Raw genomic sequence first — 19,789 nt, forward strand, 5'->3', positions numbered from 1 at the left:
CTCCTAATAATCCCCATCCATTAATTGACTCTATAACTCTACTCTCTCCTCTCCAACAAAAGCTGGTGTGTGGTGAGCGTATTGGCGCACTATGGCTGCCGTTGCATCATCCAGGTGGATGCTGCAGACTGGTGGTGGTTGAAAAGAGTCCGCTGTTCACTGTGTAAAGCGCTTTGAGTGTAGTGTCAGAAAAAGTATTCCTTTTTTTCTCTCCCCTTTTCTCCCCAATTTGGAATGCCCAATTCCCAATGCGCTCTAAGTCCTCATGGTGGCGTAGTGACTCGCCTATATCCAGGTGGCGGAGGATGAAACTCAGTTGCCTCCACGTCTGAGACAGTCAATCCGCACATCTTATCACGTGGCTTGTTGAGCGCGTTACAGCAGAGATATAGCTCTTGTGGAGTCACACACCATTACCGCGGATTCTACGCACAACTTACCATGAACCCCACCAAGAGCAAGAACCACACATTATAGCGACCACGAGGAGGTTACCCCATGTCACTCTACCCTCCCTAGCAACTGAGCCAATTTGGTTGCTTAGGAGGCCTGGCTGGAGTCATTTAGCACACCCTGGATTCAAACTCGCGACTCCAGGGGTGGTAGTCCGTGTCAATACTCGCTGAGCTACCCAGGCCCCCCAAAGCTATGGTATTCTTAGTTTTCCACGCACTCTTCCACCTTCCGTCTTGCGCACGGTCTCACGCTCAGCCACAGTCTTTTGACCACAGGCCCATACAGATCATTCAGCACATGCACACTAAAACTGCTTTGTGACACTCTTTAAGCGCAGTCATAGATGCAGACTATCTGCGTGACTAGAGAAACTAGGCTGGACGTGGACAGTCCGTGCATACTATGCTGATGACTTTATTTGCACCTCATGAATATTAATGACAATAAAAAAAATAAAAAAGCCAACGTTTAGATACAGGGCTTTCTACCAATGGACTTTAATAAACAATCCTGTCCTGATCTATTTAAACATACACACATTGGAGAAGACCAGGCTACTGTTCCCAATTTAGCAGCTCAGACATCTGACATTCTAAAGACACACTAAAGACATTCATGTAATAATTATTCCTGAAGCCATCCTTCAACACACATAAGAGCATGCCATAAATATCTGACATCGATGGCAGGTGAAAGTGCCGGTGGAGAGCAAGCGTTCTCTCATGTAAAGCTTCATTCAGGCCCGGGACGCCTAATGAGATCGAAGAGGGTAAGGTTAGACCTAACAAGATGACAAATGGACTGACTTTTTTCTATTATCAGGCGTAGGGGGTCTTTAAGGGGGGTTAGGGTAGTCCTGTGGGAGCGTGCGGCCTGGTAGAGGAGGAGGAAAAACAAACAGTGCTCTCATTAGCTCCTTTCAGTGTCAGAGAGACACAGGTGCCACTGAAAACAAACACAAGGATTGAGGGAGTCACTCTGTCTGCAACTTATTTAGGGGATGTGGGCAAAGTGCCTCCCCTGTTATGTATCTAATATACTAAATTTAAGTATTAAGTGATCATTTTGCTGATGGATATATCCAAAGTGACAATTTTTAAAGACAGTCGTCTTGGAGGGGGTTAAGTGTCTTGATCTTAAATCTACAACCTAATAATTACCAGCCTGGAACTTGAACTTGAACCACTAGGTCACACCCTTTCAAAGAGTCATCATTTTATAAAAAAAAAAAAAAGGAAAAAAAAAGTGTCCTATACTTTAATAATGGGCAAATATGCTTAAAATAGGCTTTTTCTTCATGCAACTTTTTAATCATTTTTATATAAAATATGTATACATTTATACAACAATATATACATATAATTTAATATTTATAATTAAACATTTCTTTGTAAAATTCACCCATCTAAACGTGATGTGAAAAATACATAATCCAAAAATAAGTGATTTTCTGTCCTCACTCAAAGCAAAATAATTTGAGACAAAATTCCAGCCAATCAGAACATATTTGGAAATATCCCTCCAACACACACACACACACACACACACACACACACACAAAAAAAATATATATATATAGAACCCTAAATGTTGTTGCATTCATGGCTGGTTAGGACACATAAAGATGATAAGAAATAAGATTTGCTACTTGTTGCTTCACATCTGGTTAAGACATGATGTAAAGTTGGCTGTAGTTTATGAAAATGTAAATAAAAAATATATATATTTATCCTATATTGAGCTATAATAACACATTTCTTGAAAATATATATAAATAAACCAATACATAATATTAACCAGAATAAAAGAATAAAAATGGATCAAACTCGAGTATTGTTGCCCAAAGACATCATACATGAATAAAGAGGTCACAAACCTGGAAATTAACATCACTTACCTGCATGGATATCAACATGAAGTCCACTAAGCTTCCAATGCCACAGAATCCCACAGTGCAGAATTTCAGCAGGCCTGAGAACACACACAAAGAGGAAACCACATGTCAACCAAGCAAATATGACAAAGCCGGCCGTCCAAACCACCTTATGCCTGAAAACACTTATTATCTGCCTCGCTGTATGAGCTCAAAGAAAACAGTTTGAGGGCAAAGCTATTCAAAGTAACAATCAAAATCACCCAATGAAGTGACTTTTATTCCATTTTAGCATTAGTATTGCAGCCACAATACACCAACCTCACAAAAAAATGTCCAGGTCAAATTTCATTTTCAATAAAATATCCCATTTTAGGTCCTTTTAAATGTTTTGGTATTACTTTGCAATAAGGTTTATTTGTAAACATGCACTAATTACATTAGTTAACATAAACACACAGTGAACAATACTTTTATAATTATAACATTAATTTATCTTGGTTAATTTTTATTTTAACATAATACATTAAAATAGATTTTCAACATTAAAAGTTGTATATTTTAACAGTTATGTGTTATGAATTAACAATGAAAACTAGTATAAATATACATGATCCTTTAAAAATGATTGTTCATTGTAACTTCATGACATTTAATGCATTTACTAATGTATAGAACCTTATTGTAACGTGTTACCGCTTTATTGCATTGTAGGGCTGAGAAAATAAATTAGAGTTTTTCACTGAAATATTACACAATTTTTTATAAAGACATTATATCATGTAGCGGGAAAATTCTACAAGACATCTGTTTTTTTATTTTAACGTTGTCTCCTACATCCACAAGATGGCACAACTAATCAATATAAAGCAGGGCTGTCGATTTAAAGCGTTAATTCAGTGCGATTAGTTATATAAAAAATAACGCATACATTTTTTTAACGCAATTAATCACGTCCCCGGGCCATAAGCATTATTCCTACCATCGCAGCTATTTAAGGTTGAAGTACCACATGTTTTCTCCAGGGGGCAGTAGGTGAATCTCCAGCTGTACAGGCAATGCACAGCTGCACAGAGAACAAACCACACTCACCGACAGCAGACAGCACAAGAAAACGTTCTTGAGTTCAATCACAGCTTTATTGAGCGCAAATCCGAGCGCAAGGATCTCAAGACGTGTTTTTGTAAGTTTCAAATCATGTAATTAATTTGATTAAAAAAAAAATATTGATTGACAGCCCTAATATAAACCAATAAGCAATGTGTTGTAGCAATTGTTTATTAAAAGAACATATCTTGCTGTTAACAAATGTGTGTAAAATGATAAAGTCAATGGATTAAGACAGTTCATATGCTCAAATATAAAGTAACACAAATAAATTGCACAGTAGCCTATACCGGTGCCATGATACTACCACGGACTCAAGCTTTAGAATACCGGCGGTACCAGAGTGTTTTTCATTATATACAGTAATACATAAACGCAACTAATGCTTATGCAGCGTCTCGCTGCATAAGCTTGACACAACTGCCAAAGATCTCCACCTAAGGCACCGTTCACGCATCCGTCTTTTTCTATGCAAGTATGCGCTAGATGTACGGATTTTTAAAGACAGTCGTCTTGGAGGGGGTTAAGACCTGGGGGTTAAGTGTCTTGATCTTCACTAGGTCACACCCTCTCAAAAGATAGCGGCAAGTTACATTTTTTTGTAAGGGAAGGAAAATGTATTTCTTGTGCCTCTTCATAAAAGACAAAAATAAACTTTGGCCATACAACTGAAAATAAACAGTTTGCGTTTGCAATGAAGTATGCCTGCTTTGGATGTCCATTAAGTGATCATTTGAAACACCATCAGGAGCCCATGAGATCTGAAGTCAATTAAACCCCCTACTATCTTGTGATTCAATCATAATTGCTGCTAATCGTCCTTAATATTGCTTATAATTAGTCATTGAGGGGTTTAGGCATGTTGATTCCAGAACGGATATCTAAAAAGCCACCTGCAGAATGTCTTCTAAACAAGTCCATGCCTTCCTTTGAGAGCGTAATGGCCCAGGAGCTCTGGGGTCAGCCCAGAACAGGTGTGGCTTAATGAACGTGTCTATAGAACTGACTCCAGCATGGTGTGAGCCTGCCTTTCACAAACTCCGGTGTTCCTCGCACAAAGAACTGAGGAACAAGCGGGACCTTCAAACGCCCAGGCGCTTTTGTCCCAAAGCAGGTGTTTAATTGATCAGGAAGTCCTTAAAACATGGAGAGCAGAGCTTCACGCTGTATCTAGGCTAACCTTGAGTTTTCAGACATATGGCTTGGACTCATCTGCATGTGATGATAATAATAGCAGCAGCATTTAGAGCATTGTGGGATAGATGGACACCCTGAGATCTCACAAAGCTCTGATGGTAAAGGAGAACTGTTTTAGTTAATTAGTTGTCACACGCAGACTCGTTTTGTTAAAATGGCTTTTTGTAGAAAAAGAGCAATGTATTCAAATGAGAAAAAGGGCCTTTTGATGGGCTTTTCATATGAAACATGAGGTGCGTGATCTATAAGCTCATGTGTGAGCAGTAAAAGCATTTTGAACTTGCTTCATGACATCAGAGGTGTGCTGGGGTTTGTCTTAGGGTTGTATTTTCAATATAGACGTACATCTGATTGAGAGGGAAGGTTTAGGGTTATTCAAACTAACAGAAAGGCCAAAAACACTGTGAATCACCACTTTTTAAAAGATCTCCGGAAAACTTTTTGGCTTTCAATGTTTATAAGGGTGTGTTTTATTGCTTTAACTAATGTTAACATATACAACTTCTAATTTAAAAAATGTATACTGTATGTTGAAATTAACATTAACCAAGATTAGTACATGCTGAAAAAGTATTGTTCACTGTTAGTTCATGTTAACGAATACAACCGTATTGTAAAGTGTTACCATAAATAATTATCTGTATCGTCCAGCAGTACTATATCAGTGCTCAAGTAAGAGAAGAACAGTGCGCAAGATGTGCGATTGCTCTTCAGAGAACATCTGGCCGAAAGGTGTGTCCTTGGAATGGAGGAGGAAAGAGATGATGTCAACCGCAGAACATCCATGACAGGTTCTTTCTGTTTTGAAGGTCCCTTGAGCTACAGCGCAGCGCTAGCACGAGATAAATGAGTTTTTGACAGGAAAATGGACGCCAGAAAGCTATCTATTTAACACAGGATGTCAAAGTCAGAGGTGATTTCAGGCTACAGCACACAGATGGAAGAGAGAAAACCATGTAACATAAAACAGTGACCTAGCGGTAGGCGCACATGTGCGACTGTGGCAGTCACGAGTTTAAATTCAGGTTGCAAAATGTACCATTCTCATTACCTCAATTGTTTCCGGTATTATCTCTAACTGGCGATACTAGAAATAGCATACGTATAGTATCTATACAAATAAATTCAATAATCATGATGAGAGACAGGACTTACCCAGAGCTGGGTATCCCAGGTAGAACCGGTCTGCCCCAATCCATCCCAGGAAGAGTGATAGAGCCACAGCTACTTTGTATGAGTAACCACTCCTGTACCATCCAAAGAATGTGTTAAAACATTACTTATGAATGTCTAAAAATAATCTTGTAATCAAAAAGGATGTAAGAATGAAAGTGAACTTTGACATACACATTGCGACATGGGATGCTTTTGGTGAATCCGACCTCTTCACCACCGAATTCGAACACCGTCCCATTTGACAAGCGGCATCTGACGTTTGGAGCAGGTAAGCATTCCACTGCAATGACAACACTGCTTTAGACTCCGTCTAATTAAAGAACATGTCTTGACAATGTCATTTTAGCATTATCCAGTATGGCTATTATCACAAATCAAAGTATCTATAATACACAAAATAGCTGTCTAGGTAGGTAGCTCACAAGGTTGAGTCACAGACAAGATTTTAGCATGTAATTAAAAAAAAATACCTTTGTCAAAATAAAAGATCTTTGGGTCATTTAAAATAACACAAGATGTATCATATACACTTATGAGCCAAAACATTAACATGACCACCCGCCTAATATGCTGTTAGTCTTCCGCATGCGGCCAAAAGAGCGCAGACCCACCGAAGCATGGACTATATAAGTCCTCTGAAGGTGTCCTGTGGTATCTGGCACCAAGTCATTAGCAGCAGATCCTTCAAGTCCTCTAAGCTGCGAGGTGGAGCCACTGTGGATTGGACTTGTTGGTCTAGACCATCCCACAGATGCTCAATCGGATTGAGTTTGGAGGCCAGGGCAACACCTTAAACTCTTCATCATATTCCTCAAAACATTCCCGCACAATGTGTGCAGTGTGGCAGGATGCATTATCCTGCTGAAAGAGGCCACTGCCATCAGGGAATACCATTGCCATAAAGGGGTGTATCTGGTCTGCAGTGATGTTTAGGTAGGTGGCATGTGTTAAATTGACATCCATATGAATGGCAGGACCCAGGGTTTCCCAGCAGAACATTGCCCAGAGCATCACATTCCCTCAACCAGCTTTTCATCTTCCAACAGTGCATCCAGGTGCCATCACTACTCTAGGTAACCGGCACACACATACAAGGCCGTCCATGTGGTTCAAAAGAAAATGGTACACATCGGACCAGGTGACTTTCTTCCACTGCTCCAAGGTCCAGTTATGACGGTTGCGTGCCCATTGTAGGCACTTTCGACAGTGTATGCACTGTGTGTTGCGACACATTCCTCCCGAAACCATCATAAAATGTATCTGTGACTTGTGCCACAGTAGACCTTTTTGTAGGTTCAGACCTGACGGGATAGCCTTTGTTGTCCACATGCATCGATGAGCCTTGAACGCCCAACACCCCATTGACGGTTTGTGGTTTGTACCTCCTCGGACCACTGTCGGTAGGTACTCACCACTGCTGACCTGGAGCACCCTGCAAGCTTTGGCATTTCAGAGATGCTCTGACGCAGTCATCTGGCCATAAACTGCCTATTTCTCCTGCATTGACCATGTATGACAGGGGTCCCCAAACTACGGCCCGCGGGCCGAATACGGCCCGCCCCCACATTTGGACCGGCCCTCTGAACAATGCCATGCAGAGAAATATTTTTACAATTTAATTTTAAATATGTTTTAATCATATCATATTTGTATTTGATAATACATATTGGCTTTCAAAATAAAATTTCCCTTAGTTATAATTATTAAAGTAGCCAAATTATTTGTTAGATTCACCCGGATTAACGTTTCATCGTGATCGAGCGGGTGCACGCGATCCAGCAAGAAAATTGCTTTACCACACAGAAGTCCGATGGTTAAGCCGGGGCAGTTTTGAGGCGTTTTTACGAGCTGCTACCCGAAATCAATGTTTTTCTTCTGACAAAGGGCAAAACTGTCCCAGAACTGATCGACACAAAATGGAAATGGGACCTCGCCTTTTTAACAGATGTGACAGAAATGTTGAATGGCCTCAACGTGCAGCTCCAAGGCAAGGGGAAACTAATATGTGACATGTATTCCCACAAAGCATTTGAGGTGAAACTAGCACTGCTTGTGGGACAAGTGCAAAAGCAAGACTTCACCCATCTCCCTGTTACCCAAAGCCTCTCAGCTGAGAAACCAGTGGTCCCATTCCCAGCTGAAAAGTCAGTGGAAGCGCTGGAAATGCTGAAGGCGGAGTTTGATGTCGCGATTCCGTGAGCTACATGTCCACGCTAAAGAAATCCGCCTTTTTCAGAACCCTTTTGCTGCTGACATTGACGAAGCCCTGCCTTCTTATCAGTTTGAGTTGGCTGAGTTACAGAACTGTGATGTTCTGAAAGACGCGTTTAAGCCCAACAGTCTCATTGAATAATATACTGCCCTCCCTAACGAGACCTACCCAAACATCAGAAGGAATGCAATGAAGATGTCCACACTTTTTGGCAGCACGTATATCTGTGAGCAAACCATTTCACGCATGAAACTGATGAAAAATCCGATGAGATCAAGACTCACTGATGAACATTTGCATCAGTCTTTGAGACTGGCTGTGACTGGAATGGAACCTGACATTGGACTTCTCACCAGGCAGAAACAAGCCCATAGTTCACACTGATTAGCCTAATACGCATGAGTAAGTAAATAATTTGATTTCAATAGCAATGAATATGAAAAAATGTCATTACGATAGTAATAATGCTCTTTTAATAGGCTATATATCACTTGATGGTGCATAAATAATAAATTAATCTAGCATTAGGAGGCATAATACTGTAAATCCATTTAAAATCATAATAAAATCTCCACAATAAATCACTCCGACCCATGCCATTTTCTGTTAGACTACGGCCCTCCATTATAGAAAGGAAAAATGATGTGGCCCTCATAGAAAAAAGTTTGGGGACCCCTGATGTATGAGAACTGATTGTTCGCTTACTATCTTATCTACCTAAACCATGACATGTGGCCTTGTTAGGAGATTATAAACGTTATTCGCTTCACCTGTGAGTGGTCATAATGTTTTGGATCATCTGTGCATATTTGTGTATATACATAAGTCACAGCTGACCCACCTGAGGCCAAGCGGTCCTTGCAGTTCTCTGGCTCTTGAGTCGCATCCTCTATTTTGGGTTCTTTACACAGATACTTGATCACTGTTAAGGTGGGATCAATCCATAGGGTTCCTGTCAAATCAAACTAATTTCTTAAACTTTCCCCACTGAAATGTTACATTTTGTAATATATAAATAACATAAATAAGATTGAAAGCCAAAATATGAAATGTCATGTTTCAATATTTACTGAGTAAATATCACTTTGACTTATCACTTATGGCTTTGGAACATGTTATTTTTACACAGAGATACAGTAGGCAGGTCTATTCCTAGTAGAACTAAAAATGACTAATGACACATTTTCATTTTAATTTGTACTATCGTTTAGACTGGGGATGTGTAAAACTACCAATTTTCATAATCGACTAGTTGGATAATGTATAATTAGGCTCCGTTATGTTAATGTGACCCCGTTCAGATGAATTTCGAGGGAAATACGCAGGGTTGGAGGGTTACTTTTAAAAAGTATTCCAGTAAAGATTACAGAATACATGCTGTAAAAGGTCATTTTTAACATATTCTTAAGTAAGGTCAGTAAATACTTTGGATTACTTCTTCAGCACTGGCAAATTTCTTTAAAATAAATACAAATATATATATATATATATATATATATATATATATATATATATATATATATATATATAAAAAACATTCTCTGCAATGAATGAGTAACCAACTTACAGCCAGGTGTGATTTCAACAATCGCTCCCTGAATGTCAACAAGACATAAGAGATGATTGTTGACTTCAGACGCACACAAAGCTCCTCATCAGCCAATATTCTTCAACGGCACAGAAGTTGAAACAATGCAAAACTTCAAATTCCTGGGCCTGCACATCTCCAGTGACCTCACATGGTCACTGAACAACTCCTTCTTAGTAAAGAAGACCCAACAGCGCCTGTATTTTCTAAGGAGGCTGAAGAGAGCTGGCAATCCCCCCACCCCTATCCTCACTGGTTCCTACAGATGTGCTATTGAGAGTGTACTCATCAGCTGTATCAACGCCTGGTATGGAAACTGCTCAGCATCTGACAGGAAAGCCCTGAAGCGGGTAGTGAAGACGGTGCACACAGTGCATCACTGGTGCCAATCTTCCTCCCGTTGAGGACATTTACAGCACAAGGAGGATGAGAAAGGCAACCTCCATCAGGAAGGACTCCTCTCACCCACCATACAACTGGATCAAGCCCCTCCCACCCGGGAAGAGGCTAAGAAGTAGCCAGAACATCCAGACCTAGGAACAGTTTCTTCCCGCAAGCAGTAAGACTACTGAACAGCCATGTCCAACAGTGAACACAACTTGCATCTTTTTTACTGCAACTATTTATATAAGCAGTGTCAGAATCAGCACCTCACCAATTGTGTTACTCAAAGTAGAGGATTTCATGTCCGACAGTGATCATCTTGAAATTCATTGTTGATGCAGTGCTTTGCTGTTACATTAAAAGACTAAACATAAAGCACTGAAGATGGTTTTACTGTCATTCACCGTTAAGCACAGCAAGTTATCGAGCAAAAATGCTCACCAATAACCTGCATTCTTCATTAAAACCACCACCACTAAAAATATGAATGTTAGTAGTCAAGCCCACTAATCGACTAATCAGTTTTTGGACGACTAGTCGATCAGGCGACCACCCTGGCACATACCTACTTTAGACAAGAAAAACTAGTTTCAAATAATTTGACCCACATTTGGTTTTTGACCATTGAAAATGGGTAAAATGTAGCAATTCACAGATGGAGCTACACTGAGAGCTCCATATCTCTGGAATTTAACCATACAGTGCCTTAAAGATGAAGATACAAAAAGAAAGGTTTGTTCAGTGCCGGAATCTAAAAGGATTTTAAGATATCTTTAATAATTCTGGGGTTATAAACACTGCAACTTTGAAAAAAACAACAACACATGAAAGTGTTTATTGGATGCACACCATTAGCAAATAATGCAAAAAATGTTGCTGACTAAACTGATTTTAGTAATAGACCTACCCATCTCTTTGTAAAAATAAAATAATGGTGCTGCCACCTTTCTAAAGTTATTTGTGTGACCTGTAGTTTTGCTTCAAAATAATTGGTGAAAAATTTAGCTTTGACCCCCTTCTACAAAATAATGATTGCACTAATAATGAAATATTGATCTGTGGCATTTCATATTTTGGCTTTCATTATCATATATGTTTGATATGTATTTCTTACTCATCAGTAAGAAACAAAACGTATCAATTTAAAAAAAACGCCACAAAAAAACTATTTCAACTTGTCCCTCCATTTCTTGAAAAAAGTTACAGTGAGACACTTACAATTGAAGTGAACGTGGCCAATTTTTGGAGGGTTTAAAGGCAGAAATTTGAAGCTTATAATTTTATAAAAAGCTCTTACATTAATTCTTCTGTTAAAACGAATGTATTTTTAGAGCTGAAAGTTGTTAAAATTTTAAATTTTTAGAGTCGTTTTGGGTTTTAGGATTTATGCGTTATGTCGTCATGACTACACATTTGTAAAATTGGCCAAAACTTTACACAGAGAAGGCTAGTAAGCAATTATATCACACTAAAAGCATTTTTAAGAACATTTTAATGAGAAACTGAACTCAAAACAAACATAAACAAACACAGACACATATGCAACAGGGCTTGTCTCTCTCTCTCTCCTCTCTCTCTCTCTCTTTTGAACTGGCGTCTCTGGCTGCCCTTTATCTCACTCTCCTGCTGATCAGCTGATTCAGAACTGTGCTCCATCACAGCCCAGTCACGCCCTCCTCCTCGTCACAGCCCCATTCACTTCCATTATAAGTGCCTCACTAGAACCCAGCTTTTTGCTTCTTTTAAAGAAAAGGATGGACAAGCCACAATAATATTTTGTGATAATCAACATTATGCCACACGTGCTGTCGTTTGAGCTTAAACCCGGAATTTTCCTTTAAATCAGCGAGAAACATCCATACATTGGCATAACCAGCAGCAGACACATCACTATTGTGCTTGTTAAACGGTTACAGGCATAAAAAATGAATGCATCCACTTGTTTGTATAATTAATATACATCTAAACTGGTGCTTTTGGCTCTAATGGTATTTGGTTTCATCTATTATGTTGTACGCGTATACGATATATTGATTTAAAACACCAAATGATACAAATACTTTCCATTTAAAAAAGTTATATACAATTTCAGTTGAATTAGCACATTTAGAGTGAATCGCTGCTGACTGCATCATGAACAGCATCAATCATAGCAATCAGACTAGCTAGCATGCTACAAATTCAATGATCCCCATACATTTACGCTACATCTTAAAAGGATATTGTCCCAGTCGGAGTTTATCACAGGTGTCCACATCGTTACCAAGGCTGTGGATGACAGTAAGGCAGAAAGCACAAATGATCAGCGCCTGTGTTGCTGACCGAAAGTACAACAAACTCCTCCAGTGTGTAGCCATGTTGAACTGTCACGTGACTGACGCGGATCTTAAAGAGACAGCGCACGTTATCGACAGCACAATAGCTTGTAAGTCTCTCTTTACGCTATTCTTGAACTCTTTTAACTTCGCTTATTTACTTGCTGAAGCCGGGTTGTGTTGTTATAATACATGTACTTTTAAAGTCAACTGTCGGTTGAACTTATTCGCTGTGTTGGATGCTGATAATCAACGTTATACCCGACTAACTGAGCTAGCCTGTATCACATAATGGGGGGTTTGTATTGGAAAGCAGTAGCGTGTTTGTGTATTTAGATTGTATGTAAACTTTAACATCTTTTAAATACGTTTAAAAGCATTATGTAAGCAAACGAACGATTAATGAACTATTTGTTTAGACTCTCTGTAACTTTCCACTGCACTGATTTCAATAGTGACTCAGTGTTTCACACATATGCACCTGTTAGATTGCGTTTATATCATTGATTTAATACAATAGTCTATAATTAATGCTTTAATTTTAAGCGATTAGATGGTAGTATGATTAACGCCTCTTTATATGGTCGTTAATTGCTGGTTTATTTGTTAACGATGACTTTATTTGATTTGAAATGAAGTTAAAGGAGACTTGAATGATCGCACGCACTTCCTGGTTTCAGGTGAGACTCGCGCAGGTGAAAAACACACTCACGTACAGACAAAACAAGACATTATCTCAGCCCAAAACAAGAGTTAAAATGCGGGATTTTGTTTTATGAGGGCGTCGACATTGACAGAGGCCTGGTTTTACATCAAGAGAAAGTGTTTCGACCTATTTTGTTGGTAAGTTCCAGAAATACTCTCACTTTTTGTTGTTGTTTGTGTTATGGCAGCTCACGTGAACAGCAACTGGCTTTCATTATGTGTTTGTCTTCTATAAGGGTACTTATAGCGAAAACTGTCGAGAAAATGTCCCCTGTTTTACACAAGAAACACTATATTGTATAATGAATAGTAAAATTTAAGAGGGAGGGAGGGGGGCGGGTGTATTAAGTTTTATTTTCAACATTGTGACATTCTTTTCATGACAGTCTATGATGATATATAAATTGTACATTTAAACATCTATATTCATGTATAAATATTATGTAAAATGATATATATATTAATAGAGATAATTATTTATTTCAGCTTTTATTTCTTTCATCACATTCCCAGTGGGTCAGAAGTTTACATACAGTTTGTTAGTATTTGGTAGCATTGCTTTTAAATTGTTTAACTTGGGTCACATTTTTTGGGTAACCTTTCACAAGCTTCTCACAATAAGTTGCTGGCCCATTCCTCCAGTCAGAACTGGTGTTAATGAGTCAGGTTTGCAGGCCTCCTTGCTCACACACGCTTTTTCAGTTCTGCCCACAAATTTTCTGGATTGAGGTCAGGGCTTTGTGATGGCCACTCCGATAGATTGATCCAATAATGTGTTGTCCTTAAGCCATTTTGCCACAACTTTGGAGGTATGCTTGGGGACATTGTCCATTTGTGACCGAGCTTTAACTTCCTGACTGATGTCTTGAGATGTTGCTTCAATATATCCACATAATATTTCTTCCTCATAATGCCATCTATTTTGTGAAGTGCACCAGTCCCTCTTGCAGCAAAGCACACCCACAACATGATGCTAACTCCCCCATGCTTCACGGTTGGGATTGTGTTCTTCGACTTGCAAGCATCACCATTTTTCCTCCAAATATAATGATGGTCATTATGGCCAAACATTTCAGTTTTTATTTAATCAGTCCAGAGGACATTTCTCCAAAAAGTAAGATCTTTGTCCCCATGTGCACTTGCAAACTGTAGTCTGGTTTTTTTATGGTGGTTTTGGAGCAGCGACTTCTTCCTTGCTGAACAGCCTTTCAGGTTATGTCGATATAGGACTTGTTGTACTGTGGATATAGATACTTGTCTACCTGTTTCCTCCAGCATCTTCACAAGATCCTTTGCAGTTGTTCTGCATTTTCCACACCAAACTACGTTCATCTCAAAGAGTCAGAATGTGTCTCCTTAATGAGCGGTATGATGACTGTGTGGTCCCCATGGTGCTTATACTTGCATAATATTGTTTGTACCAATGAATATGGTACCTTCAGGCATTTGGAAATTGCTCCCAAGGATGAACCAGACTTGTGGATGTCCACAATTTTGTTTCTGAGGTTTTGGCTGATTTATTTAGATTTACCCATGATGTCAAGCAAAGAGGCACTGAGTTTGAAGGTAGGCTTTAAAATACATCCACAGGTACACCTCCAATTAGCCAGTTAGCCTATCAGAAGCTAATTGGTTAATGATCTAATGGCTTGACATAATTTTCTGGAATTCTCCAAGCTGCTTAAAGGCACAGTTAATGTAAACATCTGACACCACTGTAATAGTGAAATAATCCATTCAAAGTGAAACAATCTGTAAACAATTTTTGGAAAAATTACTTGAATGTCCCATATGTTTGAAATATCAAAACTATAGTTTGCTAATATGAAATCTGTGGAGTGGTTAAAAAAATGCATTTTAATGACTTTAACCTAAGTGTATGTAAACTTCTGACTTCAGCTGTATGTGTGTATATACAGTATATACATCATAGCACTATTGGTAGGAGAGGTCGACCGATAGTGGATTTTGCTGATACTGATAACTAAGGTTAGGGAAAGGCAGATAACCGATTAATAGGCAGATAGTTTTTAAAATAGTATAATAAAATGTAAAAAAAAAAACTTTACTATGGCTGGCAAAAGAGTCCAAAATGAACAAGATCTCAGAAGCAATTTTTTTGTTAAAAACCAAAAAAATTGAAACAATTATTTGGTGCATAACACAGGACTTTTAGGTACAAACTAGCCTGAAACGCACCAATGACTCTTATTTTGAAATGCCAAAATTATAAAAAGAACTATCGGCATATATCGACATAGATTTTTGCAGATAACTGATAGTTCCAAAAAGCTATCGGCACCGATCAATTGTTAAAACCATAACAGTTGAGCTTAACTTGTGTTGAACCCAGAATATTCCTTTAAAGGTTGTAGGCTCAGCTCACATTGAAGATTAAATTATAAAATGTCTTTTTCCTTCCCTTTCACAGATCTATCTGCACTGAATTTTCAAAGGAACAACAATGTATGAGAATGTACCGACAGGTATCAGCTGTCAGTCACTTCAAACATATAAATCTGATCCATCTTTCCATGGTTAATGTTTTGATTGAGTCTGTGTGTATGTGTGAATATTCTTAGTGTCTGCTTCTGAGCGGCAGCAGGTGCTTCAGGCCTTGGAGAGGCTGCAGTCCAAGCTTGTGCAGAGGGAAGAGTTGACCCACAGTGACAGGCTCGGCACGTTGAAGGAAGCCCTGCAGAGCCCTCTGTTTGGCCACATCCTCACCCTACAACACTCTGTCAAACAGCTTAAAGACCAGGTGAGACTTCAACAGACATTATTTACAAGGCTATAATAGTAGAACACATCACGTTGTCTTTGTTTTCTGCCGCCGGACATCAATAACGAGTAAACTTCCTGTTGCCTTTGAAGGAATGCGATATGAAGGTTTTATAGAGACCACGTGGGCCGCCATCTTGATTGTTTTGGGTTGAATGGGTCACATGACAACAAATACTTCATCGTTTCAGATATCTCAGTTTTCCCTGTCCACACTACAACATGAATACGCCATTTTCAAATGTTTCGACTTGGCAGAGCGTTTTCAAAAAAGCTCAGTTTTCGCTGTCAAAAACTCAGTCTCAGTGTGAACGGAAGGCAAAAAGATATGCATTTTCAAATGAAAATGTAGTAGTGTAGATGTGCCCTAAATGTGGTGGGTAATCAGCTAGTCAATTCAAATGAATGCGCTGCATAGCACTCTCTGCAATCTTTAAAGTCCATAGAAACATAATAATTATAACATTAGAAAGCTGAGACTGTCCTGTGCCACCCTTTCCCATTTTAATTTTTCGATGTTCTTCCTAAGGAGAACTCTTGTCCTTGCAGTAATTTCCACAATAAGAACTTCCAGCTCTTATCTACTTAAAATTTTTTTCTTCTTTTCTTTTCTTCCATGTCAAATTAAATGTTGTCAAATGGTTACCAAAAAGTAAATTCTCCAATGAGGTTAATATAATTAAACTAACGCATCAGATGATTTTTACATAGAAAAAAATATATTGCGTGGTGCTTGCTACTTAAAAAAAAAAAAAAGTTAATAGATATTTATCATGAAAATTTGCCAGTGTTTAAGTATTGAATTTGTTGTTTCAGTCATTTTATTCTTAAAGGTGCTATATGTAATATTTTTACTGTACTAAATCATAAAATGACGCCGATTACAACGCTACAGCCAGTATATTCTACTTTGAAGTTTCCATTCCTAGCCAGAATTTATGTTTATGTTTATGTTTTGACCTGTGTGATCCCACCCTCTCAGCAATAGTATTTCAACACCACTGGGTTGCCAGATTTGAACAAGTTTGCAGGCAAACACAGCCATGGAAACCAGCAAACGAACTGGATCATGAAAAATTCCACACAAACTGGTTTATAATTGGCGAACAACAAAAACTTTGCAAATGTGTACATTAGCTGATCAACTTACAGTGTAAAGCTCGTCACTTGACATTTTCAGTTTCACTCGTTCCTGTTGCGTGCCCTCATTCTGGCAACCCGCACAAGCTTTGAGTCTGGGTTAGGACAGACAACTCCAATATTTTGAATTGGGACTGCAATACCCATTTCAAACACTTGTTGTCTTACATATAGCACCTTGAAAGAAAAAAATTTAAGATGTTCTTAAGAAAATATTTGAGTCCAGTTGACAACATTTGTAGCATATTGTTGACTCGCCCTTTGTTTATATATTTAAAATAAAATGCAAAAAGTGCAGTTACAGAAAGGCACTTACTATGAAAGTGAAAGTTAAGCTTAAAAGTTGTTTAATTAATTTTAACAGTCATTTTAGAGTTTAGGTATTGTTGACTACATTGTCATGGCAACGAAGTTGGAAACGTAACTATAATTTTACACAGAAAAAGAAAAGAAAAAGGTGCAAGTCTAAATGAATTTTTATGTGCCTCAAATGCTGTCGATTGATCTTAACTTGTATTGAACGTGGAATATTCCTTTTAATGTAATTAGTGGTCCCATTTACTTCCATTGTAAGTGCTGTACTGTAACCACAATTAATTAAAAAAAAATTATTAAAAAAGGGATAAGTCAAAATTTGTTTGTAGTAAACAGCATTATGTCATAAATGCTGTTGATTAAGCTTAACTTGTATTGAACCCGGAACATTCCTTTAACTATGATGTTATTAATGAATGGGTTTATTAAGTGCTATCAATAATTTGTTTGAATGCTGCAAAATTGTGGCATATCTCCCAGGGTCCAATAAAAGAGTGGTTTTATTGATTCTTTTTATAGTTTGTATTTAGACACTCTAATGCTTGCGTCACTAATTCTGACGCAAATAACTTAAAAAAATAAATAAAGTACACCCTTTTATCCCGCAGCCATCCCAGAAAGCCTGTGATCAAGCATTTCTTAACAGCAGAGTCCAGACACTGAAAGTCTCTTGTCCCTATTTGTATTCAGCCAGAGTTTTTATTGACACAAGAAACCTCTTTACAATAAACAATCCTCACACCAAATTAAGATAATGGCAATAACAGAAGCCTGCCTTCATATTCTAAGTGCTAGGAAGGTCAAACGCGCGCCTGTGAATGCGTCAGGTGAAAAACCTATCAAGTATGTTGAGGCGGGCAACAGCCAGACTTTCTATCAAGCCTTAATATCTACTGTCTCGGTTTGAGTAACTGCCTTGTCGGAGATGTATCGATGAAATAGGCTGGAACCTGCTCTGTCAGCCCCGGCTATATAAGCACAAGACTGATAAGTTCCCACAGTGTGAGTCTAAAGGTCATTAATACATTACCTGTTTGGGACTAGCGTACACTGCAGAGGAATGTATTGATTTTCTTTTCCCCACTCCTTTATTTTTTTTCCCCTGCCTCTGCCTGTAGGACATGGTTGTACCTCAGCTGGGAGTTATCTTTAGATTGACCTGTACATGATTTCTTAAAGGGACAGTACACCCAAAATGACAATTCTGTCATCTACTCACCCTCATGTTGTTTGTATGACTCTCTTTCTGTTGAGAAACACAAAAGAACGTTCAGGCAAGAAAATGTCTAAGGAGATTGCATGGCTGTATGCTTGATTTTTCCAGTCAAAAATAACTTTGAATAAGATCTATAGAATTGACTTCATCCTCTCTCTGCCCTGCAGTTAAACAGCTTGCCCCCAGACACCTGCAGCGAGTTCAGTTTCTCTAAAAAGGGCCAGTTGATCGTCAGCGCGAGTCGTCCGTCCAGTAGCCTGGGATCAGTGGCGTCCAACGGTACAGCTTCGACTAATGCCTCTTCCGAGCAGCTTCAAAGATGGATATACGCAGCGGCAAAGGTGTCTGTCTTATTTTTTGCAATTTTATTGATTTAGTTTCTCTGTGTAGATGTTCATTTTTACGTAGTAATAAATATGTTCATAATTTGAGTGTATAGACTGTACAGAATATTTAGTTTCTATTATGTTTTTTTCTGAAGTAAAGCATCTCTCAACTCTTTATTGTAGGGCAAGAGAACAGAGCTGATCAGCCTGCAGAAGCCATTATCTGGAGGATTGGGCTTCAGTGTAGTGGGCCTGAGACCGGAGGGGGTGGGCAGTCATGGAGTGTTCGTCAGGCAGATACAGCAAGGAAGTGTCGCAGACAGGTGAGATCACTCTGCTTAAGCCATATCTCCGTCTGCTGTGCTGGGAAAGGTCACCTGGGTATTGAGAAACAACATCTGCAAATATCTTGATATTGAGCTTTTAGAACATTTATAATGGTGTATATTGTATTGTCTAATCTACTCTTAATACAGTTTAACAAATCTGACACGGATTGTAACATAGTTTTCAGGATCTTGATTTAACCTGTTTGAGCTATAGTATAAACAAAACATTTGCACCATCTTTTGCATGATAGTATTGTTCTGTATTCTGTGGCAGAGCGTACAGTGGGTTTAAGGATTTTGAAAAATGCAAAACAAAGAAAAGTTGTGATGTAAAATAGAGCTGGGTGAAAATAAAGATTTTTAAATGAATCGCTATCAGAGTGATCTCGATGACGACCTTAAATTCCTAGATTGATCTTTTACTCTTTTAATCTTTTATGTGCAATCCTTTACAATACGAGTGAATTACTTGCATATGCAACCATATTTTGTTCTATTACACTAATCAATTTCTTTGATTAGCCACTGGCTAGTTGTATAGTAGCGAAGAAGTGAACTGCCACACTTCTTAAAGAGACAGTACAGTTTTGGTATATGTTTTACGAATCACTGTAATTACTAATACTGTAAATAGTATGTTATACATGTAAACAATAAAAATGTTACATA

General features: G+C 38.5%; 2 protein-coding genes across 8 annotated transcripts in view; one reads left to right on the plus strand and one right to left on the minus strand.

Moving 5' to 3' along the window:
* The window catches only part of tm2d1 (TM2 domain containing 1), a 55,270-nt gene extending 42,914 nt beyond the window's left edge, over positions 1–12,356 (minus strand). For both annotated transcript variants that reach the window (XM_052123540.1, XM_052123541.1), the window contains exons 1-5: positions 12,217–12,356; positions 8,863–8,936; positions 5,981–6,089; positions 5,789–5,880; positions 2,354–2,427 (exon numbers count right to left, since the gene is read on the minus strand). In XM_052123540.1, the coding sequence (XP_051979500.1) occupies positions 2,354–2,427; positions 5,789–5,880; positions 5,981–6,089; positions 8,863–8,936; positions 12,217–12,350 (483 nt within the window). In that variant the 5' untranslated portion in view covers positions 12,351–12,356. The remainder of the gene's footprint in view (positions 1–2,353; positions 2,428–5,788; positions 5,881–5,980; positions 6,090–8,862; positions 8,937–12,216) is intronic.
* Positions 12,357–12,378: 22 nt separating this feature from the next.
* The window catches only part of patj (PATJ crumbs cell polarity complex component), a 132,050-nt gene continuing 124,639 nt past the window's right edge, over positions 12,379–19,789 (plus strand). For 5 of the 6 annotated variants that reach the window (XM_052123542.1, XM_052123545.1, XM_052123544.1 and 2 more), the window contains exons 1-6: positions 12,392–12,418; positions 12,989–13,151; positions 15,445–15,499; positions 15,596–15,774; positions 18,633–18,806; positions 18,975–19,114. In XM_052123542.1, the coding sequence (XP_051979502.1) occupies positions 15,478–15,499; positions 15,596–15,774; positions 18,633–18,806; positions 18,975–19,114 (515 nt within the window). In that variant the 5' untranslated portion in view covers positions 12,392–12,418; positions 12,989–13,151; positions 15,445–15,477. Of the gene's footprint in view, positions 12,419–12,988; positions 13,152–15,444; positions 15,500–15,595; positions 15,775–18,632; positions 18,807–18,974; positions 19,115–19,789 lie in introns of all 6 variants that reach the window. The other variant, XM_052123543.1, reaches the window with a different exon arrangement.

The sequence above is a fragment of the Xyrauchen texanus genome, chromosome 50 (genome assembly GCF_025860055.1).
Source record: "Xyrauchen texanus isolate HMW12.3.18 chromosome 50, RBS_HiC_50CHRs, whole genome shotgun sequence".
Lineage (NCBI taxonomy): Eukaryota > Metazoa > Chordata > Actinopteri > Cypriniformes > Catostomidae > Xyrauchen > Xyrauchen texanus.